The sequence below is a fragment of the Silurus meridionalis genome, chromosome 22, assembly GCF_014805685.1.
Source record: "Silurus meridionalis isolate SWU-2019-XX chromosome 22, ASM1480568v1, whole genome shotgun sequence".
In the NCBI taxonomy this organism is placed as follows: domain Eukaryota; kingdom Metazoa; phylum Chordata; class Actinopteri; order Siluriformes; family Siluridae; genus Silurus; species Silurus meridionalis.
Window position 1 is genome coordinate 4463896 of NC_060905.1, and position 27861 is coordinate 4491756.

Consider the following 27861-nt stretch of genomic DNA (forward strand, 5'->3'; position numbering starts at 1 on the left):
AACTTTTACATTAACAGGCTTAATGATTCAAATTATGCTGTGCAGGTTTTAAAATGTAGATAAGAAACTATACCAATAAATCAAATGCTTTAAAACTATGGTTTTCACTAGCAATACCATTGCAAACATAATCTGTGAAGCATTACAACCATAACCAAATGGCTTCCATAACATTGTGTGTTTGTTCATCATTAAATCAGTGTCATCAAACTAAAGATACCACTGTACAAATCTACTATGGAACACATAATGTCCTAATGGTCCCTATTGGTGTAGAGTAGCTACAGCATATAATCAACAATGACAATGATATCGAATCATGCTAACCAGAAAACATGCCACCAGTAGAAGGCAACACATTATAAGAAGAGATCTAATAGTTATTAGGTAGGTGCATCTCTGGTAATGAGGCTGATGTAATTCGCATCTTGATGCATAGCCAACGATACGGTTAAAATTTGATTCAACACAATACGATTCAATGCAATATGATGCGATAGAACAAATATGATCCACTGCAATTTAATATGTACAGATAGTTCATTTATTTTTGTGGGTTTAGACAGACAGCAAATCATCAATTTACTTAAGTGCTTACTGACTTCTAACTCGCGGCCCCTTCACAAACACGCCTTTATAGGGTAAACAAAAATGTCTCCAGGAAGATGCAGCTCTACTTCTGCCATGTTAATCTGTATTCTATTCTATACGCCTCGGCCTCCATAGTATTGTGATACCATATATTCTTATATTCAGTTGTCAGTTTGGCGAGCAGGAATCAATGTACATATCAAATATTGGTCGAAAAATATTGGTCACTTTCTAAATGATAAAAGTATATTGCATCTACTAATAATTATATATAAATCAATCGTTTTTTTACGATGCAGATATGTTCAAAACTATGCATTGCGATGCAAATGCCAACTTGTATCTGATGCACACTTTTTTCAATCGAATGTGAATACCATCCCCAGTCCTTAGTGGTTTCCATTTGATCACTGGACCAATGTGTGAAGCTGGCAAATGCATACAGTCTTTAATGGTGTCCACTAGACACAACATGCCACCACCAGAAGGCAGTAAAATTCCCTGACCCACAGGGGTCATACAATTAAAATTCAAACACCCCTAATCTTCTTATTCCATGACCTCATTACACTTGGTGCCATGCTAACGTTACCTTAACTAGCCAAAAACATAATTATATTCCCCGATTATACAGTGAATTACATGACAAAAGAAGTATTATCGTTGTCACACGTTGTGGAATGCAACGTCTCCTAAGAATCTCTTCATTTTGATCTAGTACACTGTGCTTACCGTGCGATCGTGACTCAGAGTGCCTTTATACCATGTCCTGATAGACTCCGCTTTTCCTGAAAACTTCTCCCTGATGACGACGGTGCGGGCGAAGAAGAACGCCCAGTTTTTCTTGCTGTCCATGTATGATGAACAGGGTGTACAGCAGCTGGGTCTGGAGCTGGGCAGATCACCAGTCTTCCTGTACGAGGACCACATGGGGCATCCGACCCCTGAACTGTACCCCACCTTCAAGAAAATCAACCTGGCTGATGGAAAGTGAGTATGTGTGTGACTAAAAGGATCACACCAATTCACCAGGGTATTCTGCAGCCCAGTGTCTCCAACTATATTTCAACTCATAGAGATGAAATATTTGATATTTTCAACTCTGATTTTGTTTCATTAGGTGGCACCGGATTGCCTACAGCGTAGATGGAAAGACAGTCACGCTGTATTTGGATTGTAAGAAGGTGGAGACTCTCGATCTGCATCGAGGAGATGACCCTGTGGTCCGCACAGATGGCGTTACCGTGTTTGGGACGAGGCTCCTGGACAAGGACGTGTTTGAGGTAAAATATGTGAGACAATAACAAGCAAGGACATAGTGGATAATCTAAATAAAAAGGGTGTAAATCTTCACTGGTTTCATGATTTGATTCGATTTGATTACGATTACGATCATCACGACAACGTTGAATAGTCGATTTTTTATATTATTGCACATGGCAAAATTTTCATCAATAAATACAAGCATATATGAACTCCCTTTTTATTTTGTCTTCTCCAAAAAAGAGTGCACTTCATGAATGTAGCAAACTTCAAACGGAACTACAGAACACAAGCAGACAGCAGGGGTGTTTAGAACTAATGAACACTAGCAAATACTAAAAGCACATGAGACGCTTAAAAAAGTATACAGGAAGTTCCAGTGTTATGATGGTTCGACTTTTTCGATCTTACGATGACTATAGCCATACAAAAAAGTTGTAAAAATATTGTAATTTAATACAATACGTTGTCACGCTGCCGGGCGCATCTCCTACCTTGTGAGATGCTTTACTCTCGCCAACGTTGTCTCGGTTTTAGAGCACATGTTTTTTCCTATTTTTTGTTTTTTTTTTAAAACCCAAATTTAGCCCATGTCCTTTTTATTGATGCCGCTGGACGCTGAAACAGATTGCATCCTGGCTTCGCCCTCCACTCATGAACTCATATATTGTAAAGTTTCAGAACGGTACTGTAAATTGCTGTTTTGGAAAATTATATACTGGTTAAAAATAAAAAACAAATTACAGTTTACTACCCGTTACTGATCGTTATTCTTAAATACTCTTTTGTAGACTAGGCCATGTCTCGATTATGATATTTTCAAGTTATGATGCTGTCATTGTAACGCATCCCTATGGTACGTCGGGGACTGTATAGTGTAGTATACTTTTAAAAAGAAATTCAATGCTACAAACGCTATTCATAAACAAAACATTCTGCAGTGCTTGAATATATATTATAAATATATATTGGCTGAGCTAAGTTCGTCTTGGCACTGGCAGGCGTCAGCATCTCAGGGTGAAATCGTGATTTCTTAAGTTAGTGGTGTTCCCTACATAATTTATTTGTGTGTGACAGGCTTTACACACAGAGTGTGCCTTGTCCAGTTCATGCTTACCAGTTTGTTCGCATTTGTTTATCACTTGCTTTGGTGTTTCGCCTCCGTCTAACATTTTAAGCTAGCATGATAAGAGCCCTACATGACGAATGACATCAGTAGATTACAGAGATGACAAAAGTACACACACCCTTTACGTAAGTAAAAGTACAGATACTCATGTTTTAAAAGACTGGTAAAGTACTAACTACAGATGGTCTCCGAGTTACGATGGTTGGACTAACGAGTTTTCGTTAGCGATATGACAAAATTGACAAAAGGCGTTGGATGTGTTGGACGCGCAGATGGGATGAGCGTATCTCTCATCCTGTGAGCTCTCCCTAGTGGTCGACAGAGTAAAGTTGTCTCAGTGTTTATTTTATTCTATTTCAAACAACAATTTTTGTGATAAAAGCATGTCTTCCAAGTGCCCAAGTATGTCCCCTGCTGGTAGTGAAAAAAAGAAGAGGAAAGCCATGAGTTTAGAGCAGAATTAAAAAATTATAAATCAGCATGAAGCAGGAAAGACTGTCACAGTCATAGTCCCATCTTCCATTATTTCTACCTGTTTATTGTCACACTGGTAACTCGACCTCATATTAATATATTAATACAAAACAAATTTAAAATTTTGTTCTCTAATGAATGTATCCAGGCTGAACATCCACCATATAGAACACAAGCAGAGAAAAGATGATCAGGTGATCAGGAATGTCTCTGTTCTCCGTTACGTTTACATCACTAACTCCCTCTGTCTCATCCACGTTACAGCAGACTTCTTGATAACTTCTGCTCATTGTGGTAGGTTGAAAAAGCCGAGACAAGAAATAGGTTAAACTTTCTTTCAGCTTCTCCCATTATGGGTCGCCACAGCGGTTCATCCGTATTCGTGATCCGCATGTTTGATTTGGCACATGTTTTACACTGGATGCCCTCCCCATTTATCCAGGCTTGGGACTAGCACTAAGTGTGCACTGGCTTCTGCAACCCGAATGGCTGGGGTTGGTTCCCTGACTGGGAATCGAACCCATGGCGGGGAGAGCGCCGAAACCTAACCACCAGGGAACCCAAGACAAGAAATAGGTTGATGGGCTGAAAATGGCGCAGTGAGAAGAAAAATATTGATCATGTCACCAAATAGAATAAAACTAAAGCAACGAGTCTGGTTTGAAAAAGTAAGTAGAAATTACAGATATTTGTGTAAAAGATTTATTGAGTGAAACTAAAAAGTTGTCCAAAAAATAAAATAGTAGCGGAGTAAAGTACTGATACAAGAAAAATCTATTTAAGTACAGTAACATATTATTTGTACTTCATTACTTCCCATCTCTGGTAGTCTATAATTAATTATGGTTTATTACTGCATTGATGAAGAATCGTTCACGTCCACATTGCGATGCATCATAGAATCGATTATTTCAACATCCCTAATAAATAAGGGAATAAATGAGAATGTAAGGTCTGGGTATTATACAGTATCAAGTGTTGTGATTTTATTGGAAAATTGAGTCATGTGATTCCATCAAAACCAATACAATTCCACTGGGTTTATGTGGGGTCATGTGATACTCTGAAGTTGCTTATTTTCCAATTGCAACATGTCCTGAAGTTGTTCATTCCTCATCTGTCACAGTTTATTGCCAATGATTACATTCATTCTTTTAAAATGTATCAAATGATGAATTTTTATCCCTTTAAGGTTGTTTGTCAAAAAAAATTATTTTGCATAAAACTGTCTTCCAGTTGCTTTGATCTCCATGGCTTTCCATAGCCCTGTGTTTTTCAGTGTTTTTGTGTGATATATGCACGCTAGATGCCAAACCGAAGCTCCTCCTGAGGCTTTTTTTATCTTCAGGTGCCGTTCGTACTCGTTTCGGGTTTGACGGATCTGCGTTTACTATGTGCGAAAGCTGTCTGTTGACATTTCTACACTGGATTAAGAGCGAGCATGTCCACAGAATATCACCTTTCAGGAGCAATTGAAATCATGCTCTTGTTCCCCAAATGCATTTAAAAAACAGGCCTGGTGCTTTTAATGGAGCAGGAAGGTTTTATAAACGACCTAAACAGCTCTAGACGTGAATCATATCATTGTAATTGGAGGCATGCTAAAGCGTTAGATAGATCTTGTGTTTATCCCACGGTGATTTATATTTGGATTCCTGTCTGCGTTTGTACTTATAGGAATGGCCGGGTCAAAGGGCGGATGCTTGAGCATGACGCTTGTCAGAGTGGCTTTCAAACAGGATAAATGGATGATGAACTGTATAATTTCGTGTCGTTGTGCAGCTATTTGAGGGTGCATTAGCGTATTAGCGCATTAGTGGTTCTGCGTTGACCTACATGATTTAAAACCGTTGTTTTGGCTTGCCGAATCTGCAGGAACTTAAAGGAGGGCAAAAAAATCCAATCATTTAATCTGGCCCTAAGGATGTGTGTATCGTGTGTGTGTGTGTGTGTTTGTGTGTGTGTAGCATTTAACTGCTCTCTCTTTATTTCTGACGCTCCCTGAAGATGACAGTATAAACCTTTCAGTCCCATTAGCGGTGCATATTTTAACCTTCGGAAAGATACTGTTATCATTGCACTAGTTTGAAGAAATATGTCACCCTGCATGGTTAATGGGGCTCGCTAATCATAAATAGGGAGCCTTTAGATTCCGGTTGCATTATGCAAATGAGTCCCCATTAGCTTTTATTCTTTTTTCTTGGTGGGTTGAAGTACAGCTCTAATGGCTACTCATTTTTGTCTTGAAGTATCTGAATTTTCTCGACCTCTCCCACACTCCTGTCTAACCTTTTATAATACACTCCCTGCTATTAACTGTTATTAGTCTGCCTTCTCATCGCTCTCGCCTCGTCTCTGCAACACATCCGTCTCAGAAATATGGGGATGAAGTAAAAGCTTTACTCTATCCCTGAGAGATGTATAGGACCTCTACCCTTTGTCTGTTGGAATGAGAATACACAGTAATATTGAAGTCATATCTTTATTATAGTTGATCAGCATCATGTTTAGCCAGTTTGGGATTTAAACCCATTACTTTCCTATCATAAGTCCTGAATCTTATCCAGAGACCTACCAGGACCAAATATACAATTCTATGCACATCCTACATTTACATTTATGGCATTTGGCAGATGCCCTTATCCAAAGCAAGGGACCCAGGAGTGGCCCTTTGGATCCAAAGTCCATTGCCTTAACCACTGAGCTACCAGCTCCCCATATTTTTATTACTCAACTGTCTAGTTATGGAGTAGAACCTGATATGGTTTTCTGCAATTCAGGCCTCTTTTGAGATGCTTTTGTAAAGAGTATTTACTCAAGTTACCAAAGCTGTACTGTGACTTCAGAAGAGTCTATCGATTCTCCTTAGATTCTCCTGAGGCATTAACAAGATCATTTTAGAGGATCAATGACTTTAACTAGGGACCAATGGATGAGATTTGCACCAATGTTTCTAAAGATTTCTAAATATTTTTTAGATACTGCTGCTGAAAACCCTAGGAGATCAGCACTAATTAATTAGTAATTAAAGCAACCTGTCTGACAGCAACATTCATGCCAAGGAAAAAGCAACGGGCTGATGTTATTCACATGTATGAAAAGCTGTGAAGATCTTGACTTGTTTCTGCATGATTGTATGCACTGGGCTGCAGCCACAGGATTATATGTTTCAATGGCTTGGAATCCACATCAGTCTTAAAACAACCCTCTTTTTCAGTTCTTAGCATACTGTGAAGTGATGTCTAATTCATCTCAATTACCATGTGCTTCTCCGTCATCTTTCCACTCCTGTCGTTTAGTCTCATGATTTTTATTGAGCTGCATCCGGTTCGATCCAGCACAGGCCCATGGAGGCAAAAGCTTGGCTCAGTCTCGGGTCGTTTCCCAGGCCCTGGTTCCAGGCTTCTCCAGGGGGGATACGATTCGGTCCAGTTCCCTTAGCGTGGGAGAGCAGTCCGGGAGCCCATGGTCAGGGCTAAGACTTCTATTGCTTCCAGATTGTCTACGAGATTCAAACATCATTATGCATCTGACACCACCACAGGGCCTGAATGAAATGTTTGAAATTATTGTTTTGGATACTTCTGTGTGTGTGTGTGTGTGTGTGTGTGTGTGTGTGATATGATATGGCTTAAGGCCTGGTATGCATAAACATCTATTTGAGAACTGTACTAACAGTACTGAGCTTAGCAGGGTGTCTTTGAATCACTAAGCAAGCAGAAAAGGAGTGCCTTCTAGAGATTTCTGGTCTGATTACATGAGTGGGGTTGACAGGATGAGAAATGGCATTCTTTTCAGATTGTGCACTGAGGTGCTTGCGGTTGGGAAAGGACCTTTTGAGTAAAAGGTCTGTTTGCCAGATTAATGTAATGGCTTGTAGTTGCTTTGTTTAAGTAATGAACAAGCTCCACAGTGGGAAAACAAAATACTGTTCCTTTGCTAAACAACATTTACTCACGAGTAGCAGCTGCCAAAAACATTTAAACTTTCTGAATCGACCGAATGCTATGGCTTTTCTCCAGAAGCGGGCATCGACGAACACAGCGTGCTTTTTTTTTTTTTTAAACATACACTTAAGCTACATTACATTCGCACAAGCATTAACAGCATTAACTTCCTAAGCAATTTGAGCTACAGGAGCTCGTCTGTCGGATTGGATCACACGGAGCAGCCTTCGCTCCTCACGTGCATCAATGACTCTGTTGCCGGTTCACCACTGTTCCTACTTTGGACAACTTTTGATAGATACTGACCACTGCAGACCAGGAACATCCCACAAGAGCTGCATTTTTGGACCCAGAAGTCTATCCATCACAGTTTGGCCCTTGTCAAACACGCTCAAATCCTTACACTTGCCCATTTTTCCTGCTTCTAACACATCAAATACGAAGACAAAATACTTGCTACTTAAAATATCCCACCAACTAACAGGTGCCATGATGAAGAGATAATCAGTGTTATTCATTTCACCACTCATAATCGAATAATGTCATAATGTCATGCCTGATCAGTGTTTGTGGGTGTGTCCAATGAAAATGTAATTTTTTTCTGGGGGAAAATTTGGAATGACTTGGCATAGTGATTGCTAATGGGAGAGAACACTGTAGAATGCATGTGATAAAAGAAGGAACAGTATCCAATGTCCAGGCAGCTCTAACATTAAGTTTATTCATTTTCTTTTTGGTTAGTTATAGTTCCCCATTGTTTAATCACCAGATATTTTGGGTATTCGTTTGGATATTATATGAACTATGATAGTCATTTCTTCTACAGTATTTCTTTTGTCAAAATTAACTTAATGATAAATGAAAGGATGAAATCTGCAGCACCTACAGCACGTTCCACACGGAAGTGGCTCCTTTTTATACAAATATCAAAAAGTCTTCTATGATGCAGCGCTGTGACAGTGAAACCTTCTGCCTCATACACTTAATCCTCTCAAAGGAAGTTGCTCATTGTTGTGCCAGACGTCGGTACACACACATGTTTACAGGAAGTTAAACACACATCAGACTAAAAACTTCTGACTCATTAAAATGTGAAAGCCTTGATCTTGGGCTGAGCACAATGCCATGTGTCTGTTTAGCGGCGTATCGCGTGTCTTTGACCCTTATTTCACATTACTACAGGGCAGAGTGACTGAGTGCACAGAGTACACATTCAATGTCTAGTGGGGTATCAGGTGTATAGGGAGACTGGGACTGATTGTGAGTGTGTAAAATTATAAGAGAGCGTTTAGCTTTAATGTTTTGGGTATTATCAGAATTACACCTAGTTAGAATAATTATGTTGGAAATTATGATGCGAATGCTATCTGGTTAAATTTAACTTGGTACCTAGTCAGTATTTCTTGCTAAGTTCATTTTGGAATCAAGTGGCAATATTAACTGTAGTATGCACACAAGTACCACAGGAGATGAACTAATATAGTTTGGAATATTCATGTGTACCTATATATATATATATATATATATATATATATATATATATATATATATATATATATATATATATATAATGTATATAAGTTAGCTCTTAATGTTAGGTGGTTAGCATAACATTTAGCTAGCCAGTCAGTAAAAACAAGTAAATAAAACGTGTAAGCAAACTACAATGAAAACACACAGACAGTGTCCTTTTACTTCTAGCTCTAATTTACTGTATATACTGTATGTAGACTTGGTATCAAGATATGCTAAGCAGCAACAATTACCAAATGTCTAGCTGCATAATATTAGGTGTAAACTATATTCAGTGGAGAAGATGTCTGTCGGAAGGTCATGGGTTAAAATCCCAGCACCGCCAAACTGCCACTGTTTGAGCAATGCCCTCAACCCTTAATCGCTTAGTTGTTTAACTAAGTCGCTCTGGATAAGGGTGTATATGTATATGTGAATTCTTATATGAAATGTAGAAAGTTAGCTAATGAAAACACATGCGGTTTTTGGATATGCGTTTATTAACATTTTATTTTAATAGCCAGCAGTTAAGAAATATTATGGCCTTATGAACTGGAGTTTAAATGTATAGGGAACTTTGCACATTATTTAAAATTCACTATATGAGCAAAACTTTTGGGACACAACTTTTTAGAGCCTTATGTGCTTTTCCTCCAAAAGCTGGAGGCACACAATTGTATAGGATGTCTTTGGATGTGAGAGCATAAAATGTTGCCTTCACCTAAAAAAGGTGACCCAAACCTATTCCAGCTTGACAATGCCCCTGCGCCAGTTTCCCGAAGACGTGGTTTACATGGGTTGTAGTGGAAGATCTCTTGCTATAGCGCTCTTACCCTCAACCCTATTAAACACGTTTGGGATAAATTGGAACGACACCCCAGGCCTTCTTACCTCACCCACACAAGTACTTTACTAACACCCTCAAGGCTGAATGGATCTCAGACAAATCTCCACCAGCACAATCCAATATCTAGTGGAACATCTTCTCAGAAGAGTGGAGGTTATTATAAAAGCAAATGATTACTGAATGTGGAATAGGGTGTTTAAAAAGCACAAAACAATCTTATGGTTAGGTGTCCACAAGCTTTTATTTGTATAGTGTAATTGAAGTTTTTCACATACCTATACTATGAGGTAGATGAGGAAAACTTAGATTAGGAAGAAACCTTTAAGGGCCAAGACTCCATCCTCTTGACAGCTGATGAGAAAATGAGATTATAAATGCATACAATATATAGGTGTTAAGTAAACACAGTAACACTGTGTATAGAAAATGTTCTGGTGGTGCTGGGATGCGCCTTTATGATCACAGCAGCAGCTTTTAGAAACAAATCTACAACATTGGGTAAGGTGGGTTTAGCTGTTTTTTGTTTAATTAGAAAATTAATGTGTAATTTTTAAACCTGCCCAATACATTCACAACGATTCAGCTCATCAAAGCAGTATAAGATCAGAATATTGGGAAAGTTATTTGACTTAAGGCTTACCTATTCACAGAAAAGTCAGTGACTGATCCAGGGCTTTGAAAACAAGTATATAATGGTTTCTTAGCATGCTTTATGTTGTGTATATGAATAAGGTATTAGTTGGCATGCATTTTGGCAGCTTAGGACCTTTCTTTATGTTGAAACATTGAGCAATTGCATCATGTTACAGCTCGTAGCTTTGGAAAAAATTTCATGACTCTGGATCGTAATTAGTGCTGGTTTGCACTTTGGTTTGTATATTACCTGAAGATCACAATACAAACTGGAGTCAACTGATGGATTTTACTGATACCAATAGTTAGGGTTAGGGTTGGATCGTACTTGCCGATACCCAAATTGTTTTTCAAATCGATTTTGTAATAAATAAAAAAATAACAAAACAAACATAGCACTCCATGTAAAATATCACTGAACTTAAACAAAAATAAAATAATAAGACTCGCAGCACAAAGTCTCACGTGTAAAAACAAACAGCACGTAATGTCAGTAATCCTCCTCTAGTGGCCGCTGTTGTATGACAGTGGACTTTCACCTCTCAATGCACACAACCCGGAAAAACTATCTGTATGGATTTTTGCCAATAGTTTCAGCAATCAACTATTAGTGCTGATTAGTCCATAAAACCGATAAATTGATCAACCTCTCACAAACAATACAACTATTCAGATTCAAAACAACAGGATACAATTTACTAATGTTATTTGTTTTTGGGCTGAAATGCCAAGGTTTTACTTACAGCTTATGCAATTTGTGTCTGTATTTATGTTATATAGGGAGAAATCCAGCAGCTTCTGATAGTAGACGATCCCTACGCTGCGGAATACTATTGTCATGACTACATCCCGGACTGTGACTCTCCTCTGCCTTATCGTATCCAGAACTATGAACCCGAAGAGGTAAGCATGGACATGTACATTACACACTAATGGACATGATTAAATCTAAAGTGGCTCCTGTTTTTCTGCTTCTCCCATTTCCATTTGAAATTAAAATGAGTAGAGTTTTGTTGATCTGGGAGTCAGTGTGACTCATGGAACTTTTGCTTCCTTCAAATGTCCTCCCGCATAATCCTTTCCCACCCTGTCCCACCTCCTACATTTCTGGCAAGCTGATTTTTATTGCCTTATGTTTATTTTTCTGTTTCAAATAAACACGCTTTGGTTTTCTGTGAACTCCCCAGCCCACACCGAACCTGTCCTTAAAAGTTCACAATGACATGGGTCGCCTTTGCAGCGTGTGCTCCGTAAAGCTTCGCCGAAATCTGTCTGGCTCGCCTCGGGCACTCGGGCTATTAACAAGACACATTTGCATTTAGTGCAGGTTTTCTGGGCGGTTGTCCCAAAGCAGCCGCCTGTCAGCCAAGCAATAAAAAAGAGCATGAGGACATACAGAGGCAGAGTCTTCTCTGCCTAAGAGCTACCTGCCTTGTGTATTTATTACTCAAACATCTAGTGCCAGGAACCTTCAGAGCAATCCTCCACCTGAAACTGTGAACACACCTAGTAATGAATGAAAGCAGGACAATGAGTGTGAGGACAGAGCAGGTACAGGCTGTAAAGTCCCTCTGGGTGTGAATGATGGAGGTGTGTGATAGGATGATGCTTCACCCAGGATGTGTTCTCACCTCAAGTTTTAGACACACTACAACACTACATCTGTGACCAGGTAAAGCATGTGCTGAAGAGAAAGGAAAAATGGAATCGGTCCGGATAAAACTAAGATGAGTTGCTTTAGGATGGTAAGGTTCAGTGATTTGCATTGGCGCATAAAGGTTAACAGTGTGATGCATCGGTTTTCAATAACTGTTTATTTATATAAAATTATCAGTAGATGCGCTATACTTTTATTATTTAGAAAGTCACCAATAATTTGTGACCAATATTTGATACGCACATCGAGTTTTCGTCGCTAAACAGTTTCTCAAGCGCCTTCTCTCACGTGAATATGACGTATCACAGCACTACGGAGACCGAGACGTGTCCTGAGAGTCACATAGAATACAGATTAACATGGCAGAGGTAGAGCTGTAACTTCCTGCAACAGAACAGGAAAATAACATCTTAATCCTTATTTTTCATGTTTTTTGCACTACAAAGGCGTGTTTGTGAAGTGCGTTAGAAGTCAGAAAGTAAGTTACTAAAGTAAATTGATGATATTTAGTGCTTTCCTTCCCAGTATCATTTTGTATGAGGTGAAGGTAAAATTGCTGCACTGTTCTCTGAATTTTCTTGCCACTGCTGTTTCGAATGAATGTACCTCACACAGTTTTGTAATCTTATACAAAACATCCTCCAGATTGGAAACTGAGGTTTTGGAAGCTTTTGGAAAACTTGTGGAGCCAAAGTAGAAAAAAAAAATACTAAGTTTTCATAAATTAATTGGTCACAGCACAGAGGGCGAGAGCAAAAGACAACATGGAGGACAGAGAACTGGCAATGGAAGAAGATTTATGATATATCAAACTAAATCAGAGAAGTCTAACTGAAGAACAAAGTGGAAATGAAAGTAGACATGATAACTATAGATAAATCTTCTTCTTCTCCTTCCTTTGGTTTCTCCCATTAGGGGTCGCCACAGCGGATCATCTGTCTCCATACCCCCTATGTCCTCTACATCTGCCTCTTTCGAACCAACTATAGATAAAAAAGTTAGTTAATTAGCTGGGAGTTAGCTGGAATCATTATGCTTACATGGTGGGTACAGCTACAGCATTTTAATAGGTACAGTGTCATTATGGATACAGTGTTAGTGTTGTTATAGTTACGGTATTGGTATAGTGACAGTGTTGTTATAGTTACACCGTTTTAACAGTGACTGTTTTTATGGTAACAGTTTTGTTATGCTTACAGTCTTATAGTTGCATCTTCTTTATGTTTACAGTATTGTTAAAGTTACAGTGTTGTTATAGTTACAGTGTTATAGTTACACAAATGCTGTTTTTAAAAGTGAGTGTTACAGTTAGAGAGTTGTTAGTTACACTGTTTTTATGGTGACAGTGTTGTTATGGTTACAGTGTTATGGTGACAGTATTGTTATGGTTACAGAGTTGTTATAGTTACACCATTTTATGGTGACATTGTTGTTATGGTGACAGCGTTGTTATGGCAAAAGTGTTATAGTTACACGGTGTTGTTATGGAGACAGTGTTGTTTTGGTGACATTTATTATGTGACAGCGTTGTTATGGTGACAGTGTTATAGTTACACAGTTTCTATGGTGACAGTGTTGTTAAGGTTACAGTGTTACAGTTATGCCATTTTATACTGATTGTGTTGTTATGGTAACAGTGTTTTAGTTACACCAATTTATTATGTTTACAGTGTTGTTAAAGGTACACCATTTAATAGTGACAGTGTTCTTATGGTGACTGTTGTAGTTACAAAGTTTTTATGGTTACAGTGTTGTTATAGTTACAATGTTGCCATGATAACAGTGTGCATGTTGCATTTAGGGTCGGAGCTGAGGCTGTTTCTGTGTTGTCTTCAGGCAGCAGTAGAAACACATTGTTTCTGGTGTTACACAGCAGTAATGTGCAGCTCTGGTCAACACTGATGGGTCACTGCACCACGGTCCTGATCCAGACTCACACAGTCTGCACAAGGACACACTGAGTAACCCAATCTGACCATACAAGAGCCAGAGAGAAGTGTGAGAAATGTGTGTGTGTGTGTGTGTGTGTTTAATATGTAATGCGTTTTTGTGGAAAGATTCAGTGTTTTTCCCAAGTAGAAAGATTTATGTTGAATGGGTATCAGTGAACGTGAACGTGTGAGTGTGTTTGTCAAAGTGCACGTGAGAATGCACATGTGTGTGTGTGTTCCTGCACGTGTGTGTGACTCAGAGCCGTGACAAAGCGCTGCAGTGGCTCGCATTTGCATTTTGGAAAAAACCCGCTGGGAGGAATCTGGGAAAAAAACATCGATTTGTCCGCTGGGTCATGAGGAACATTGATTTCTGCACCATGCTTCCCACGGCTTGTGTGTGTAAGTGGTTGTGTATGTGTGTGTGAGTGTGTGTGTGTGGTTGTAAGTTGGAGCCAGTTCTCTCCACAGCTGAGGGAACAGCGTGTAAAATCAGGCCTGATCAACATTGCTCACATTACTGACCCACATCTTCTGTTACATACTGATCTCATTTACAGCTCACCCAAACACCGTTTACACACACACACACACACACACACACACACACACACACACAATCTCTCTCTCTTTCTATCACTGTCTTTCCTTATCTTACACACTTACACACACACTTACACACACACACACACACACACACATGATAAGACACAAACCTCGTTAGAACAGTTCGACTGAAAATAGCCTGAAAGCAGATAATGAAAGCTCCCTGTAGTTGACCTTTGCTCTGACACGCACATTATACCTGAAACAGTTCCATGTGAGTGTGTTGTGATCAGTTGCCTCCTCTATAATTCTTCTGTAAGACATTTCCAACACAGTAAAGTAACACACAGCAAATGAAGAAAGTCCCACATGAACTTGAAAATCACAGGCTTATATGTTTTGTGTCATTTATTTTTTGCCATATTTTATTAACCATTATATTTGTATTTCACAGTAGTGTGTTAGATTTGTGTTGAAATGCCATGTGACCTTCAGCCAAAGTGGTCAAGTTTCATTTATCTATACAGTATTTTTCAGACTTTCAGCCGCTACTTTTTTTCCCACGGAATCCCGCGGCTTAAACAACGAATCGGCTTATTTATGAATTTTTCCTGGGTTTTTCCCGGTTTCACAAACTTCAAGCCAAAAAACTGAACCCCATAACATTAGACCAATGAAATTTCCGAACGGAAATGAAAAAATGCACCTCACCTGTGTTCTGAGCTGCAGGGCATCGGAAGAAAAACTTCCATCGTTTGATTTTTAAATGCACGATGATGCCAAAAGATAAACTCTCGAGAGAAATAGTTGTGAAAGGAAGGAGGAAGACAGTGAACAATGACTTTCTTGGTAGGCTACTGTTTAGATACAAGCCGTTGTAACGCGTTGAGTCTGGGTGAAGGGAGAGCTCGCTAACTCCAGTTACAACAGAAATCATATAAGCACAGACAGGTTTCCAGAACTCGTGCTTTTGTAATTATTTTGGCAACAGCGTTATGGGTTAATCAAAGAAACTTAGAAATGAGCATCAGAAAATAATAAGGACATAATCCTCGGTCTCAACACATGCAGTATTACCAGAAAATTCAGTGGCAGGCTATTCCCAAAATACCGCTATGCTCCTAAAGGAAGCGCAACATATTTCACCCGTTACACCGTGTGTAACGTGTCTTTCATTAAAGCATGTGTAAAGTACATTAGTGTAAACAGGTGCGGCTTATTTATGTCAAAATTAAAATATTTGTAAAATTCAGTGGGTGCGGCTTATATATGGCGCGCTTTATAGTCCAGAAATTACGGTAATTCCGTTTCCTCAAACATACAGTTGACAGAATGTTTCGCAATATATGTTCACTACACAATTTTAACCTAAATGTGACTTTTGGGAATTACTTATACATATTCATTTACTTATTTATGTAAATATAAATATATATATATATATATATATATATATATATATATATATATATATATATATATATATATATACATTTAATAAATATCACTATCACTATATGGCCAAAAGTACTGGGACTTTTCCAGCTTAAATTTACCAAAGTTGGAGGCCCACAATTGTAATGTATGTAGAACATCTTTGGATTCTCTTGCATATTTCCCCCTTAACTACTTACTATGGAGCTTCAACGCTATTGACCACCTTGGAAAGAATTGGAACACTGACTGCTCTCTGGGTTTCCTCACCTCACCTACATCGGGACATGTCTTTCCTAACACCTTTGTAGCTAAATGAATCTCATGCAATTTTAAACAAGGACACTCCAAAATCTGGAGAAGACGAGTGGAGGTTATTATAACAGCAAATAGGATGTTCTAAAACACATAAGAATTTTATGGTCAGGTGCCCACAAACTTTTGTCCATATAGTGCATATATTCAATGTAGTTTACATAAAGGCCACTCCTATTTAGAGTCATATAAAAAATAGATATGTGATCTTGTTGGGGATCTTTGTGGGGGGTTTTTTGCAATCCAAGTAATAAAATAAATCCTGAGAGTCATAATATATCCCTTATCACACTCTAGTACTCAGGCTCATAATTCATTACTGATCTATTTCAGCAGCCCTGGTGTTGTTTCCTCCCTTCGTTTGATTCCAGGACATTTATTTCGCTTTATTTATTGCTTTACTGATGTTTTTTTCCATATGAATTAAATGAATGATTTAGATACTCCACTGGTGTGACATTATTGTGGTAAGTAAAATCAAGACAGTGTTCTCTCCACTGTCTCCTTGTACCTCTGGTGTTTCACTCGTATTACTGTTACTCTTTCCCATTCACTCTCTTCCAATCCCCCCACCCCCATTTTCCATAAAAGACCAAACCGTCCAATCTCGATGACATGATGCAAGGTGACGAACCCGAGCCACCAAAGAAGAAAAAAGACAGGAAGGGCAAAAAGAACAAAAAGAACAAAAAGAAGAAGGACCGTTCGAAGAAGGAGGGAAAGAAAGAGTCACGAAAGAAGAGAAAAGAGGCAGAAACAATTGAGGAGGGATTCCTCGAGGTGTCCGCTCATCAGCTCGAGTCTCTCACACGAGCTGTGACACCAGCCGGGACAGAAGTCACGGTGGCTCCTTCGACTCCGCACGTGACTGCCGAGCTGATCGAGTCCATCCCCGAGATGCCCACGCACGAGCCCGACTCGCTGCCCACCACATCGCCTGAACAGCTCACTCTATCCCTCACCATGTTGCCCCAGTCCACCCAATCTGAGGTTGAGGTAGAGTGTAAACGTTGCACTTCCTGCCCCTTCCTCTTTGTCACCCACTGATCTTAACACCTCCTAACCACAGACTTCTAACTGCCCAAGCACAAGCACAACCCTCACTAGCTACCCTCCGGTTCCACCACTAACACCACACTCGGAAGACAAGGAGATACTCAACAGGAAGCATGCGCTAAAAAGCCATTACTGTTATCTCATTATGCTGAAAATGAAATAAATACAGAATTCTCATGGTGATTTCAGCTCACTTTCAGGATGTTCATTACTAATTAGTACAGCTAGTGAAGACTTGTTCCAGCAGACAGGAAGGTCACAGGAACTCGAATAACCACTTTTTACAACCAGTGATGCACAGAAAAGAAGATCTCAGGGCTCGAACACCAGGTGGACCAGATGGAACTGTTGTAGATCTGAGTTGCTTTTCCAATCACCAAAGTTGTACAGAGTTGTTGTATGAGTCCCTACAACCCTTTTTGAATCAGTTTGGAGATTCCCCTCCTGTTTTTTCCTTTTGTCACGTGAGTCCCATAGACACTGTGAAGGTGATTCAACGAACCGAAATGAACTAAAACTTTCTTTCGGCTTCTCCCATTAGGGGTCGCCACAGCGGATCAGCCGCAAGTTTAATTTGGCACATGTTTTTACGCTGGATGCCCTTCCTAACGCAACCCTCCCCATTTATCCGGGCTTGGGACCGGCACTAAGGCTTGTGCAACCCTAATGGCTGGGGTTGGTTCCCTGACCAGGGATCGAACCCGGGCCGCAGCGGTGAGAGTGCCGCATCCTAACCACTGGACCACCAGGGAACCGAAATGAACTAAACGACTTTTGATCGTTTTTATGACTGAGATTGAAAGAAGCAAGTCAATAAAATGTTCCAATCTTCCCGTCACTATTGTCTACATCAGTTACTCACACTTTTGTGACTGACTGAATCTTACACAATTTCCCACAAAATCTAGTAGAACTAAATCATTCCAGAAGAGTGAAGGTTATTAGAACACCAAATAGGGACTAAATGTGGATTTGGATGTTCAAAAATCACATATCATCTTATGGTGAGATGTCCACACATCATATATATATATATATATATATATATATATATATATATATATATATATATATATATATATATATATATATAATTACAATTCAAAAAGCAATTGAATCTTTTATATCCTGAAAGTGAGCATGAAACAAACCAGGAACGACTTAGTCAAGCTTTTCATTCCACTGAGTATCCCCTGGTTTTAAAAGTAGTGTGTATTATGTAGATGTAGTACAGTAGTGTAGATAAAGTGTAGTATTGTAGACTAGATATTTTCTTGAGTTCTAACTCATTTCTGCCTGCCTGTGTGTGTGTGTGTGTGTGTGTGTGTGTGTGTGTGTGTGTGTGTGTGTGTAGATGAACATAAGGTATTTTTTTGAGTGTGAGATGATTCAATTTATCACATCCTGTTTTCATCTGAAATCAGAAGAGAACGCCAGCAAATGGGGACTAAATGTGGATTGTAATGTTCGAAAAACATGTACGAGTCTTAGACATCAGGTGTCTTTATTGTCCATATAAACAGTAAATGTAACTATAAACGGGCAAACATTTTTTAATAAGTTAAAGAAAAATTGTCATTTATTTATAGCGCATCATGCTTCTGGATACGAGGCATGACCATAGAAAGTGGTAGCTTAGTGGTTAATAGATGGATCTAAAGAGTGTGAGTTCAAATCCCAGCCTCACCAAGCTGCCACTCTAGGGCCCATGAGCAAGGCCCTTAACCCCATAGCTGCTCAGCTGTACGAATGAGATAAATGAAAATTCCCACACTGGCATCACATCCTATTAACCAATTGTGCCAAGCTATAATCTCCTCACAGGGATTGTCTTCTTACCCTATTTTGTTCTCGACTGTGTTCATAACCCGACTACTTCACTAATACACCAGAGACGCCGCTTTGATCCAACCAGGACGCAGTTCACCTCTCGATGCTGTGCTTATTTTTTGTTTCTGACTATTTTTTCTTTTCTGGACAGGAGGAGAAGCCGATAAAAATGCCAGAGGTTGAGCTAGACACTGAGGACATTTACCATGACCTCACGGTCTCCACGGTAACAGTGAGCACCAACATCAGCGAGTATGAGGTATGAGTGAAAGTGCAGTGCAGAACCTCAGAGAGCTGTGCTGATGTGCAGTGTTGTTATTATTATCCTTACGATATTAATGCTGTTTTGCATCTTGTTTTGCAGCTTTTTGAATATGAGGATTTTAAGAACAGCAGCGACAGCTCGGAGCAGTACGAGGAGTACGAGGCCTACGAGGATCGCTACGGCCCGGCGGAGAGAGAGAGAGTGGGGACGTGGGATGGACGGGTGGGACCAAGTAGCGAATACCAATTATTAAAGATGGCAACTTTACTAACACCGACTTTACATGAATCTCAAACAAATCTCTTTAAACACACTCCAAAATCTAGTTCATTCATGTAAAGTTGGGTGTTAGATATCTATCTATCTATCTATCTATCTATCTATCTATCTATCTATCTATCTATCTATCTATCTATCTATCTATCTATCTATCTATCTATCTATCTATCTATCTATCTATCTATCTATCTATCTATCTATCTATCTATCTATCTATCTATCAGGTGTCGACAAACTTTTGTCCATAGAAGGTATTTTCTTTAGGTAATGTTCCAAGTGTATAAACTATATTTCTAAAAATCAAAGCAACAAAGTAAAATAGCACCATAAATTGCAGGAAGTTTGAGTTTTATGTTTACTGTGAATGATGCTTCGAGATCAGTGGTACTACTAAGCAAAAGAAAACCGAGATCGTCAGCACATTAATGTCCCAGCATTCAGCTAGTGAATAAATCTACACAGTCACATCCCGACCCCTGTTACATAACAATCCAGTGCAGGAAGTAGAATAATATCCAAAAACAAGGAAGCCAAGCTGCGATAACAGGCATGTCCTGACCGATTGATTACGTTTTGGGAATGGGAAAAGTGTAGGGTTTTTTTGCCATTCTTCCTGCCAGATTCCTTCAGGGAACGAGTGATTAAATAAAGCGAATGTTTATTATATTTCCCTGAATGATCTTATGCTGTATGCTCTTGGGGTCTAAAGGTGTTTAGTTCATGACGTACAGTATCTCAGGGTGTTCCTTTGTAGCTGAACTTTTATCAAGTGATAATGGAATATGCTTTGTTCTGATTGGCTGTTTAAAATTGTTAGTTGTTTTGGCATTTACTTACATTTTTTTCAGTGTTGGTATTTATTTATTTGTTTATTTGTATTATTATTATTATTATTATTATTATTATTATTATTATTATTATTATTTTACCTCAGGCTCTTTCATTTAATAATTTTTTTTTACAGTTTTCATAGGTGTCATTTTTTTTATAAGTAATCCCTCTCTCTCTCTCTCTCTCTCTCTCTCTCTTTCTCTCTGTTGCTCATTTTTTCTATCTCCCTTTGTCTTTCTCTCTCTCTCTCTCTCTCTCTCTCTCTCTCTCTCTTTTCCAGGGAAGGCAAGGTTTAGAGAAAGGCCAGAAAGGAGAACCAGCCATTTTGGAACCGGTGAGAATGAAATACTGAGTATGAGACCTGATTTCTGTTGATCTTGTTGAGTTTCAGCATTTTATTCGTGTTTCTGTCCATCAGGGAATCCGAATCGAGGGAGCTTTTGGGCCACCAGGACCTGAAGTAAGATTTACGTCTGTCTGCAGGAGTTTAATCTGATAAAACCAGTTTAATTTGTGTGTGTGTGTGTGTGTGTGTGTGTGTGTTTATTTGTGTGTGTGCTTGTGTTTGACAGGGACTTCCTGGCCTTCCGGGAGTAATTGGGCCGCCAGGACCTCCCGGAGATCCCGGTGATGTGGTGAGTAAACCTCCAAAAATCTCTCAGTCTCAGTGGAGAACAACAAGAACTTTGAGAAAGATGAAGTGTTTAATATCTATACTGAGCCAAAATGTTTTGTGTGTGTGTGTGTGTGTGTGTGTGTGTGTGTGTGTGTGTGTGTGTGTGTGTGTGTGTGTGTGTATATGTGCTGAGTCACTAATTCATTCCCCACACCCCCATACAGATTCTGACTCAACCGGAATAAAGTTCACATTTTGAGAACAAACTGTGACAAAAAAAAGATTTAAAAGAGACGGATTATTTTCATTTAATAGCTACATATTTTAAAAAGGGTCCATATCAATTTTTTCTTCCTTTTGTCATTAAAAAGAAGCAGAAGAATATTAAAATCCTATTATTGAGACCATTACACATCTCCAAGAACCTTCTCCTTTATATATATCCACCTGTCCATCCATCCATTCATCCATTCATCCATCCACCCATCCACCCATCCATTCATCCACCCATCCACCCATCCATCCACCCATTCATTCATTCATTCATTCATTCATTCATTCATTCATTCATTTCTGTGTTTAATCTGTAAAGTGCCTTTCCAATACTCTAATATAGTAAATGGTTTTTCTTCTATATACACACTTTTTGCATAAAATTAAATGGTTGTTGTGACAGACTTTCATAAAAATGTTAGCATTTGTTAAAACTTTGCAAAAAATTGTATTTAATTTATTATCAGATAAATTAATGTCAGTGCTAAACTGCATCGACTTTTTTTTTTACTGTATTTTGATTTAAAATATTATTTTCGCGAGATCTGAACCATCCGCATTGAATATTTTTTATATTATAATAAATATAATCAAAGATGAGTTTTGTGAATAGTAACGTTATTTCTGTTCACTGACATTTTTTTTTAATATCTAAAAAGAGTCTGCATCCTAAATATGCAGATTAAATGCAGAAATATGCATTTTTAAGTAATAATAAAAAAAAAATTATCCTTAAAGTAAAAAAGAAAAAGTAATGAATTAATGATTCTATCTATCTATCTATCTATCTATCTATCTATCTATCTATCTATCTATCTATCTATCTATCTATCTATCTATCTATCTGTATGATGTAGGTATGTACAGTATGCATGTAAAGCTCCATTTTTTTCTTCTTTGTAAGGGTCCTGAGGGACGTCCAGGACTTGCAGGGACTGATGGGATACCAGGTCCCCCAGGGACCATGCTCATGCTTCCAGTAAGGAATCCGTTTCTGTTTCATTACCCTCATACGGCATAGTCATGCTTGGGCTCCTGGCTGCAGTAAGAGCCGTGAGCCACATGATGGAGCTCTGCTATTAACATCCACTTCGTTCCTGTTCATTTTTCATAAAACACATTAAGTTTTTTTTTTTTATGTATTATTTAGTTAATGAGTAATTTGTGAGACTTTTCACATCCTGGCAGCGGGCGCTAGTAATTTGCTTCTCGCTCTCTGTCTTTTTTTCCTCTATATTTTTCTCAGTTTCATTACGCAGGCGATTTTCAGAAAGGCCCCGTGCTGTCAGCTCAGGAGGCACAGGCTCATGCTATTCTGCAGCAAACCAGAGTGAGACCTGCACCTCCAAAACAACTCTGTTTTGGTCACACTGAGTTTGTTGTGTACATACATGGTGTGAAATCACATCACATGGTTAAACCCAATTGCTTTTGATCTCTCAGGTCTCACTGAAGGGGCCTCCAGGCTCAATGGGACTCACAGGAAGATCGGGGCCAATGGTAAGAGCCCATATCAACATTTATATTAACATGAACAGTGCAAGGCCCAGAGCAGGACTCACTGTGCGCACACAAGCAGAAGCAAACTAGTGCAGATTTAGATTCTTTCCTTTTTTTCCCTTTGCTTTGTTTCAGTCATTTATTCCTTTCTCTAATGACGTTGTTGTTTTGTGTGCTTCCGACATACAGTAACATTTTTCCCTGACAAAAATATTCCGATCTAAATGAAATTAGTGAAAGTTTATTGTCGTTGTGCTTCGCATAATGAAATTTGGTTAATGAGTCCCCAAGCTGAGGCCCGAACACAATGACAACGTGACAAAAAGCGAGAGAATACAAAAGACAAAAATAACAAAAAAGATTAATATGGATCAAATATAGATAGAGAAAATCTGTCTATCTATCTATCTATCTATCTATCTATCTATCTATCTATCTGTCTGTCTGTCTGTCTGTCTGTCTGTCTGTCTGTCTGTCTGTCTGTCTGTCTGTCTGTTTGTCTGTCTGTCTTTTTGTCATGCCATCAGTCTCTCTTGCTGTTGCTTTAATTTTCTTTCTGTTTGTTTTATCTACATGTCTACTAGTTTCATCTATCTATCTATCTATCTATCTATCTATCTATCTATCTATCTATCTATCTATCTATCTATCTATCTATCTATCTATCTATCTATCTATCTATCTATCTATCTATCTATCTATCTATCTATCTTAATCTTTCATGTTTAATGTACTGTATATCTCTATGTCTGTTTGTTTGTTTGTTTATCTGTCTGTCTCTTTGTCTATCTATCTCTATAGCGATTGCTCACCAGATATCAAACTCTTCTGTATGTAAATTAGTAAATATAAGTATCAGTTATGTAAATGTATTTCTTTGTGTTTACTTGTTGTGTATATTGTAGTTAGGCTTTTTACAGTAAGTGTGTTTTCCAGCTCCAAGAGCTTTGTATCTTATCTTTTACAGAGAGCATTATGTCAAGCCTATGTGTTGTGAAGGTCAGGGTTGGAGTTTTCTTTTCTCACGTTCTTGATTGAGAACAAAGAGGACAACAGACTGATCACCACTAGTTTAGTGTATCTACTTATCTGCTAGCTACTACTAGCTACTTTGTGCACATGGGCATTGTCATGCTGGAACAGGTTTAAGTCTTTTAGTTGAAGTGAAGGGAAAACTTCAGGCTCCAGCACCCAAAGACGTCCTGTACAATTGTGTGCCTCCAACTTCTTGATAACAGTTAGGAAAAGAATCGAGTGTCTACCAAAGAAATCGAAATAAGTTTCTAGATACAGTAACGTATTCAAACAAGAATGCTGTAATATAAAAGACATAAATGTTTCATATAGACTTATAGAATATTAATCTGTGTGTGTGTGTGTGTGTGTGTGTGTGTCTGTGTGTGTCGCAGGGTCCTCCAGGCTCCAGTGGACCTAAAGGGGACAGTGGGGACCCTGGACCTCCGGTAAGCAAAATTCTATTTTTTTCTTTTTTTTTTTATTATTTCCTCTTTTCTGTAAAAATGATTATTAATTTTTTTTCTTAGTTGCTTTGGAGCGTTTCTCAAATCAGAAATGAAATTTCTCAAAACTCGTTATTCAACTTCCACCTCATTTTGTCATTTGTGCTCATCATTTCTTGTTGCTTTGATCAAATTGCGAACACTTTAGTACATTTATTTACTAGATTGTGTACGAGTGTCTGCTGTTTCCTACATTATCAGTTGTTTACGTTCATGTTGATCAAAATATATTTTACTGGTTTCACCTGAATAGTTTTAACCCCCAAAACATCTCAGTGTCAGTTCACTGTATAAGTCATTAAAGGCAAAACTTTTAAATCAGTTGTCAGAATCTGTCATTTACAATTTATATTAAAATTTGTTTTTGTAAATGTGTTGAATTGATGAATTGTGCAGATGAATCTTGAATGTTACTATTGAAGGCGAGTGAACGGAATCAGATCAACCAATAATCAACTAGTTCTCTAAAACAGGTGAAACTTGTGAACATTCAATTGGAGAGTGAATACAGACAGAGCAAAACACAGAATTATACATTCTGAAAACGGATGAAATGAACGAACACTATTACAGTACAGTAAAAGTGTGAATCCTGTCTGGTCTCTTGCAATCAATATAAATCAAATATGCAATCAAATAAATACATTTGTGCTGCTGAAATTCATAGATGCCACACAGAAGAAATTAAATCATTTCATTTTTAATCATTGTGACCAAAACCGTAGTTTATAGCAAGAAATCCTGAAACTGTGCAGAGTCATACTGACAACATGACTAAACATTTTGATGATCTTGTTTGTGAACAATGACAAAGGGACTTTTCATTCTGATGGGAATGAGATGTTCATTGACACAAATACTTACTTTTGAGAGATGAACTAAGGATTTTGAGAAAAGTTCAGGCTTTTGCACGAAATTCAATGTATTGTGCTGTTTGTACAAATTGTTTTGAGAAATGCACTTACTATTTTTCAAATTTTAAGGATGATTCGAGAAAAGCTCCTAAGCAACTGAGAAAAACTGTAAAAGTATAACTTTTTTAATATATATATATTATATAATATATATATATATTCCACCAGTTCATTACTGTCTCCTTCCTCAAGAATCACACTTACATTCACATTTGCATGCATGCCGTTGGGTGCATTATTTTATTTTTTTACCAACCCTCTCTGTCTCAAAGGGGCCACGCGGGTTGCCAGGTCCTTCGGGTCCGGGCGGGAAGCCAGGCAGGCAGGTAAGAGATGTGCAGCTCGCTAGTTACTGTTCGAGGTGCCTGTGGCTATGAAATAAAGAAAGATTTAGCCTAAATGTGAAATAATCGTAATAACAAAATAAAAACACACGTCAAGGCAGGTTTCGAGTTTCTGAAGAATATTGCATGTGATAACTCGACATGACAATTAAAATTCTCGTGTCTCCTCAGGGTCCCTCAGGGGCAGACGGAGGTCGTGGATCTCCAGGAGAGACGGGAGCAAAGGTGAGTTTCATTCAGCAACTTATTCAACTCTTGAGTTTAATGTTCAGTCAGACAATGTTATTTAGCTTGTACATGTTCCTCCTGCTTTACTTTTGGTTACTAGTTTAAAAGCACTTTTATGAGGATTGAAAGGTCTGAGGTGTTAATTTGGCCTGGTATGAGAACAAGAACAGGACTTAGCATCTCCTTTACATTTGCGTTATTTGTTGTTTACTGAAAAAATAATTCATAGAAACATGTACACTTTCCAAATGCACTTTATTGTTATTGACTATTGCTACTGACTATGGACAAACCTTTGTGGACACCTGACCATAAGATTGGTATGCCGACTGGTATCACCTTTTTTAGGGTAAAAGGTTAGTATACTTCAAGGCTCTTCTCTGTTCTGGCACAGAGGTGGTGGAATGAACTTCCCCTTCAGAACAGCAGAGCCCCTGGATATCTTCAAGCGATGGATGAAGACCTACCTCTTCCTGAAACACTTAAACTAAAACTTTCTAAGTTTGCTTTGTTTAAAAAACCTCTCTACAGAGTTATAGGCTGCTGTATCCTAAACGGTAATCTAGTGTACCAGTGTAGATTTATCAGGTACCGATGTGGGTGAGGCTAGGGGGCCTGGGATGCAGTCAGCGTGAAAAATTCATCCAAATGATTAGAGTTTAGGTCAGAGTTCTAAAGCAGGAGATCTCCAACTCCAACCCATGTAAAGCATGGAGCTGGCTTTGTGCACAGGGGCATGAGTCTGAGGTGAAGTGAAGATATATACACACATTTTTGTCTATTTTGTGTAGCATAGTCCTAAAAAGTGATTTATATTCTGGCTATACCTGTTACTTAATTGTATTACAGATGCAGTAACGCCATCACTAGCTGAAGAATGTATATGAAGGTGTTAGCCAGAGATAGACTTTTCATAACCTAATTGCCTAAAGCAAACATTATCCTTGTAGCTGCACTGTGCTAAAACATCCTCTGACTGATCCATTACCTTCAGCACAAGGGGAACAAATGTACCAGAACGCTCCTTTAATATCACACAATATAGTGAGAGGACAGAGAGTGAGTGTTGAGTGAGTTGAGGCAGCTTTATGAGAAGGTTTTGACCCTGACAGAGCAGCTGAAGCTGTGAGATGTGAGACTTCATCAGGAGGAAACGCAGACCTTCTTTTGTCCACCTATAGACCTGCAACAGATGGAGATGATCTACAGAGACGAGCCATCAAACCTCTCTGATCTGCTCGCTGTCTCTCTTTCTGTGTGTGTGTGTGTGTGTGTGTGTGTGTGTGTGTGTGTGTGTGTGTGTGTGTGTGTGTTGTTAATGAGCAGAAATGACATTGAGAAAGGAGAAATTATTGTGGGGTTACTAGAGCTGCTGTGTGTGTGTGTGTGTGTGTGTGTGTGTGTGTATGAGAGAGAGAGAGAGAGAGAGAGAGAGAGAGAGAGAGAGAGATGGCTGTTTATCACATGCTAAATGTCTCACTTTTCTATTTGCAAAAAAAAAATCATACAACTAGCATGTTTAGCAGCTACAGTAATATGAGGCAAACAAAGTAGCACATTGTTTTATTTGTTGCTACGTCTGTTCCTATCACACTGTTAACACTTGCTCATGGATTGAATCAACGTTTTTGATCACACAACATAATCATTTCCCACCTGCTAACTTGCTTGCTAGCAAACATGGCCAATAGTTTATTAAATATCACTATATAATAGTGATAGCAAATAATTGCTAGCTTAAATTATTATTGAATTATTTAGCCAGACATCAACTAACTAGTTATCAAACTTGGTTGTTGGATTAAACTCCAGTACAATAATTAGCTAGCCTAGCATCATGTTGCTTGTATTTTCATTATGATTAGTCAAACATAACTAGTTGTTTAGCAAAATTAATTGAAATTATTCATTTAATAATTAGCCAAG

The 27861-nt window shown here is 38.5% G+C and overlaps 1 protein-coding gene across 2 annotated transcripts in view; it reads left to right on the forward strand.

The window, feature by feature from the left end:
- col5a3a (collagen, type V, alpha 3a) overlaps positions 1-27861 on the forward strand; it is a 96062-nt gene that overhangs the window by 15571 nt on the left and 52630 nt on the right. For both annotated transcript variants that reach the window (XM_046834746.1, XM_046834745.1), the window contains exons 3-17: positions 1368-1581; positions 1712-1874; positions 11177-11299; positions 16871-17275; positions 19317-19424; positions 19530-19652; positions 20821-20874; positions 20959-21000; positions 21113-21175; positions 22334-22408; positions 22676-22759; positions 22873-22929; positions 24339-24392; positions 25636-25689; positions 25879-25932. In XM_046834746.1, coding sequence (XP_046690702.1) covers positions 1368-1581; positions 1712-1874; positions 11177-11299; positions 16871-17275; positions 19317-19424; positions 19530-19652; positions 20821-20874; positions 20959-21000; positions 21113-21175; positions 22334-22408; positions 22676-22759; positions 22873-22929; positions 24339-24392; positions 25636-25689; positions 25879-25932 — 1673 coding nt within the window. The remainder of the gene's footprint in view (positions 1-1367; positions 1582-1711; positions 1875-11176; positions 11300-16870; positions 17276-19316; positions 19425-19529; positions 19653-20820; positions 20875-20958; positions 21001-21112; positions 21176-22333; positions 22409-22675; positions 22760-22872; positions 22930-24338; positions 24393-25635; positions 25690-25878; positions 25933-27861) is intronic.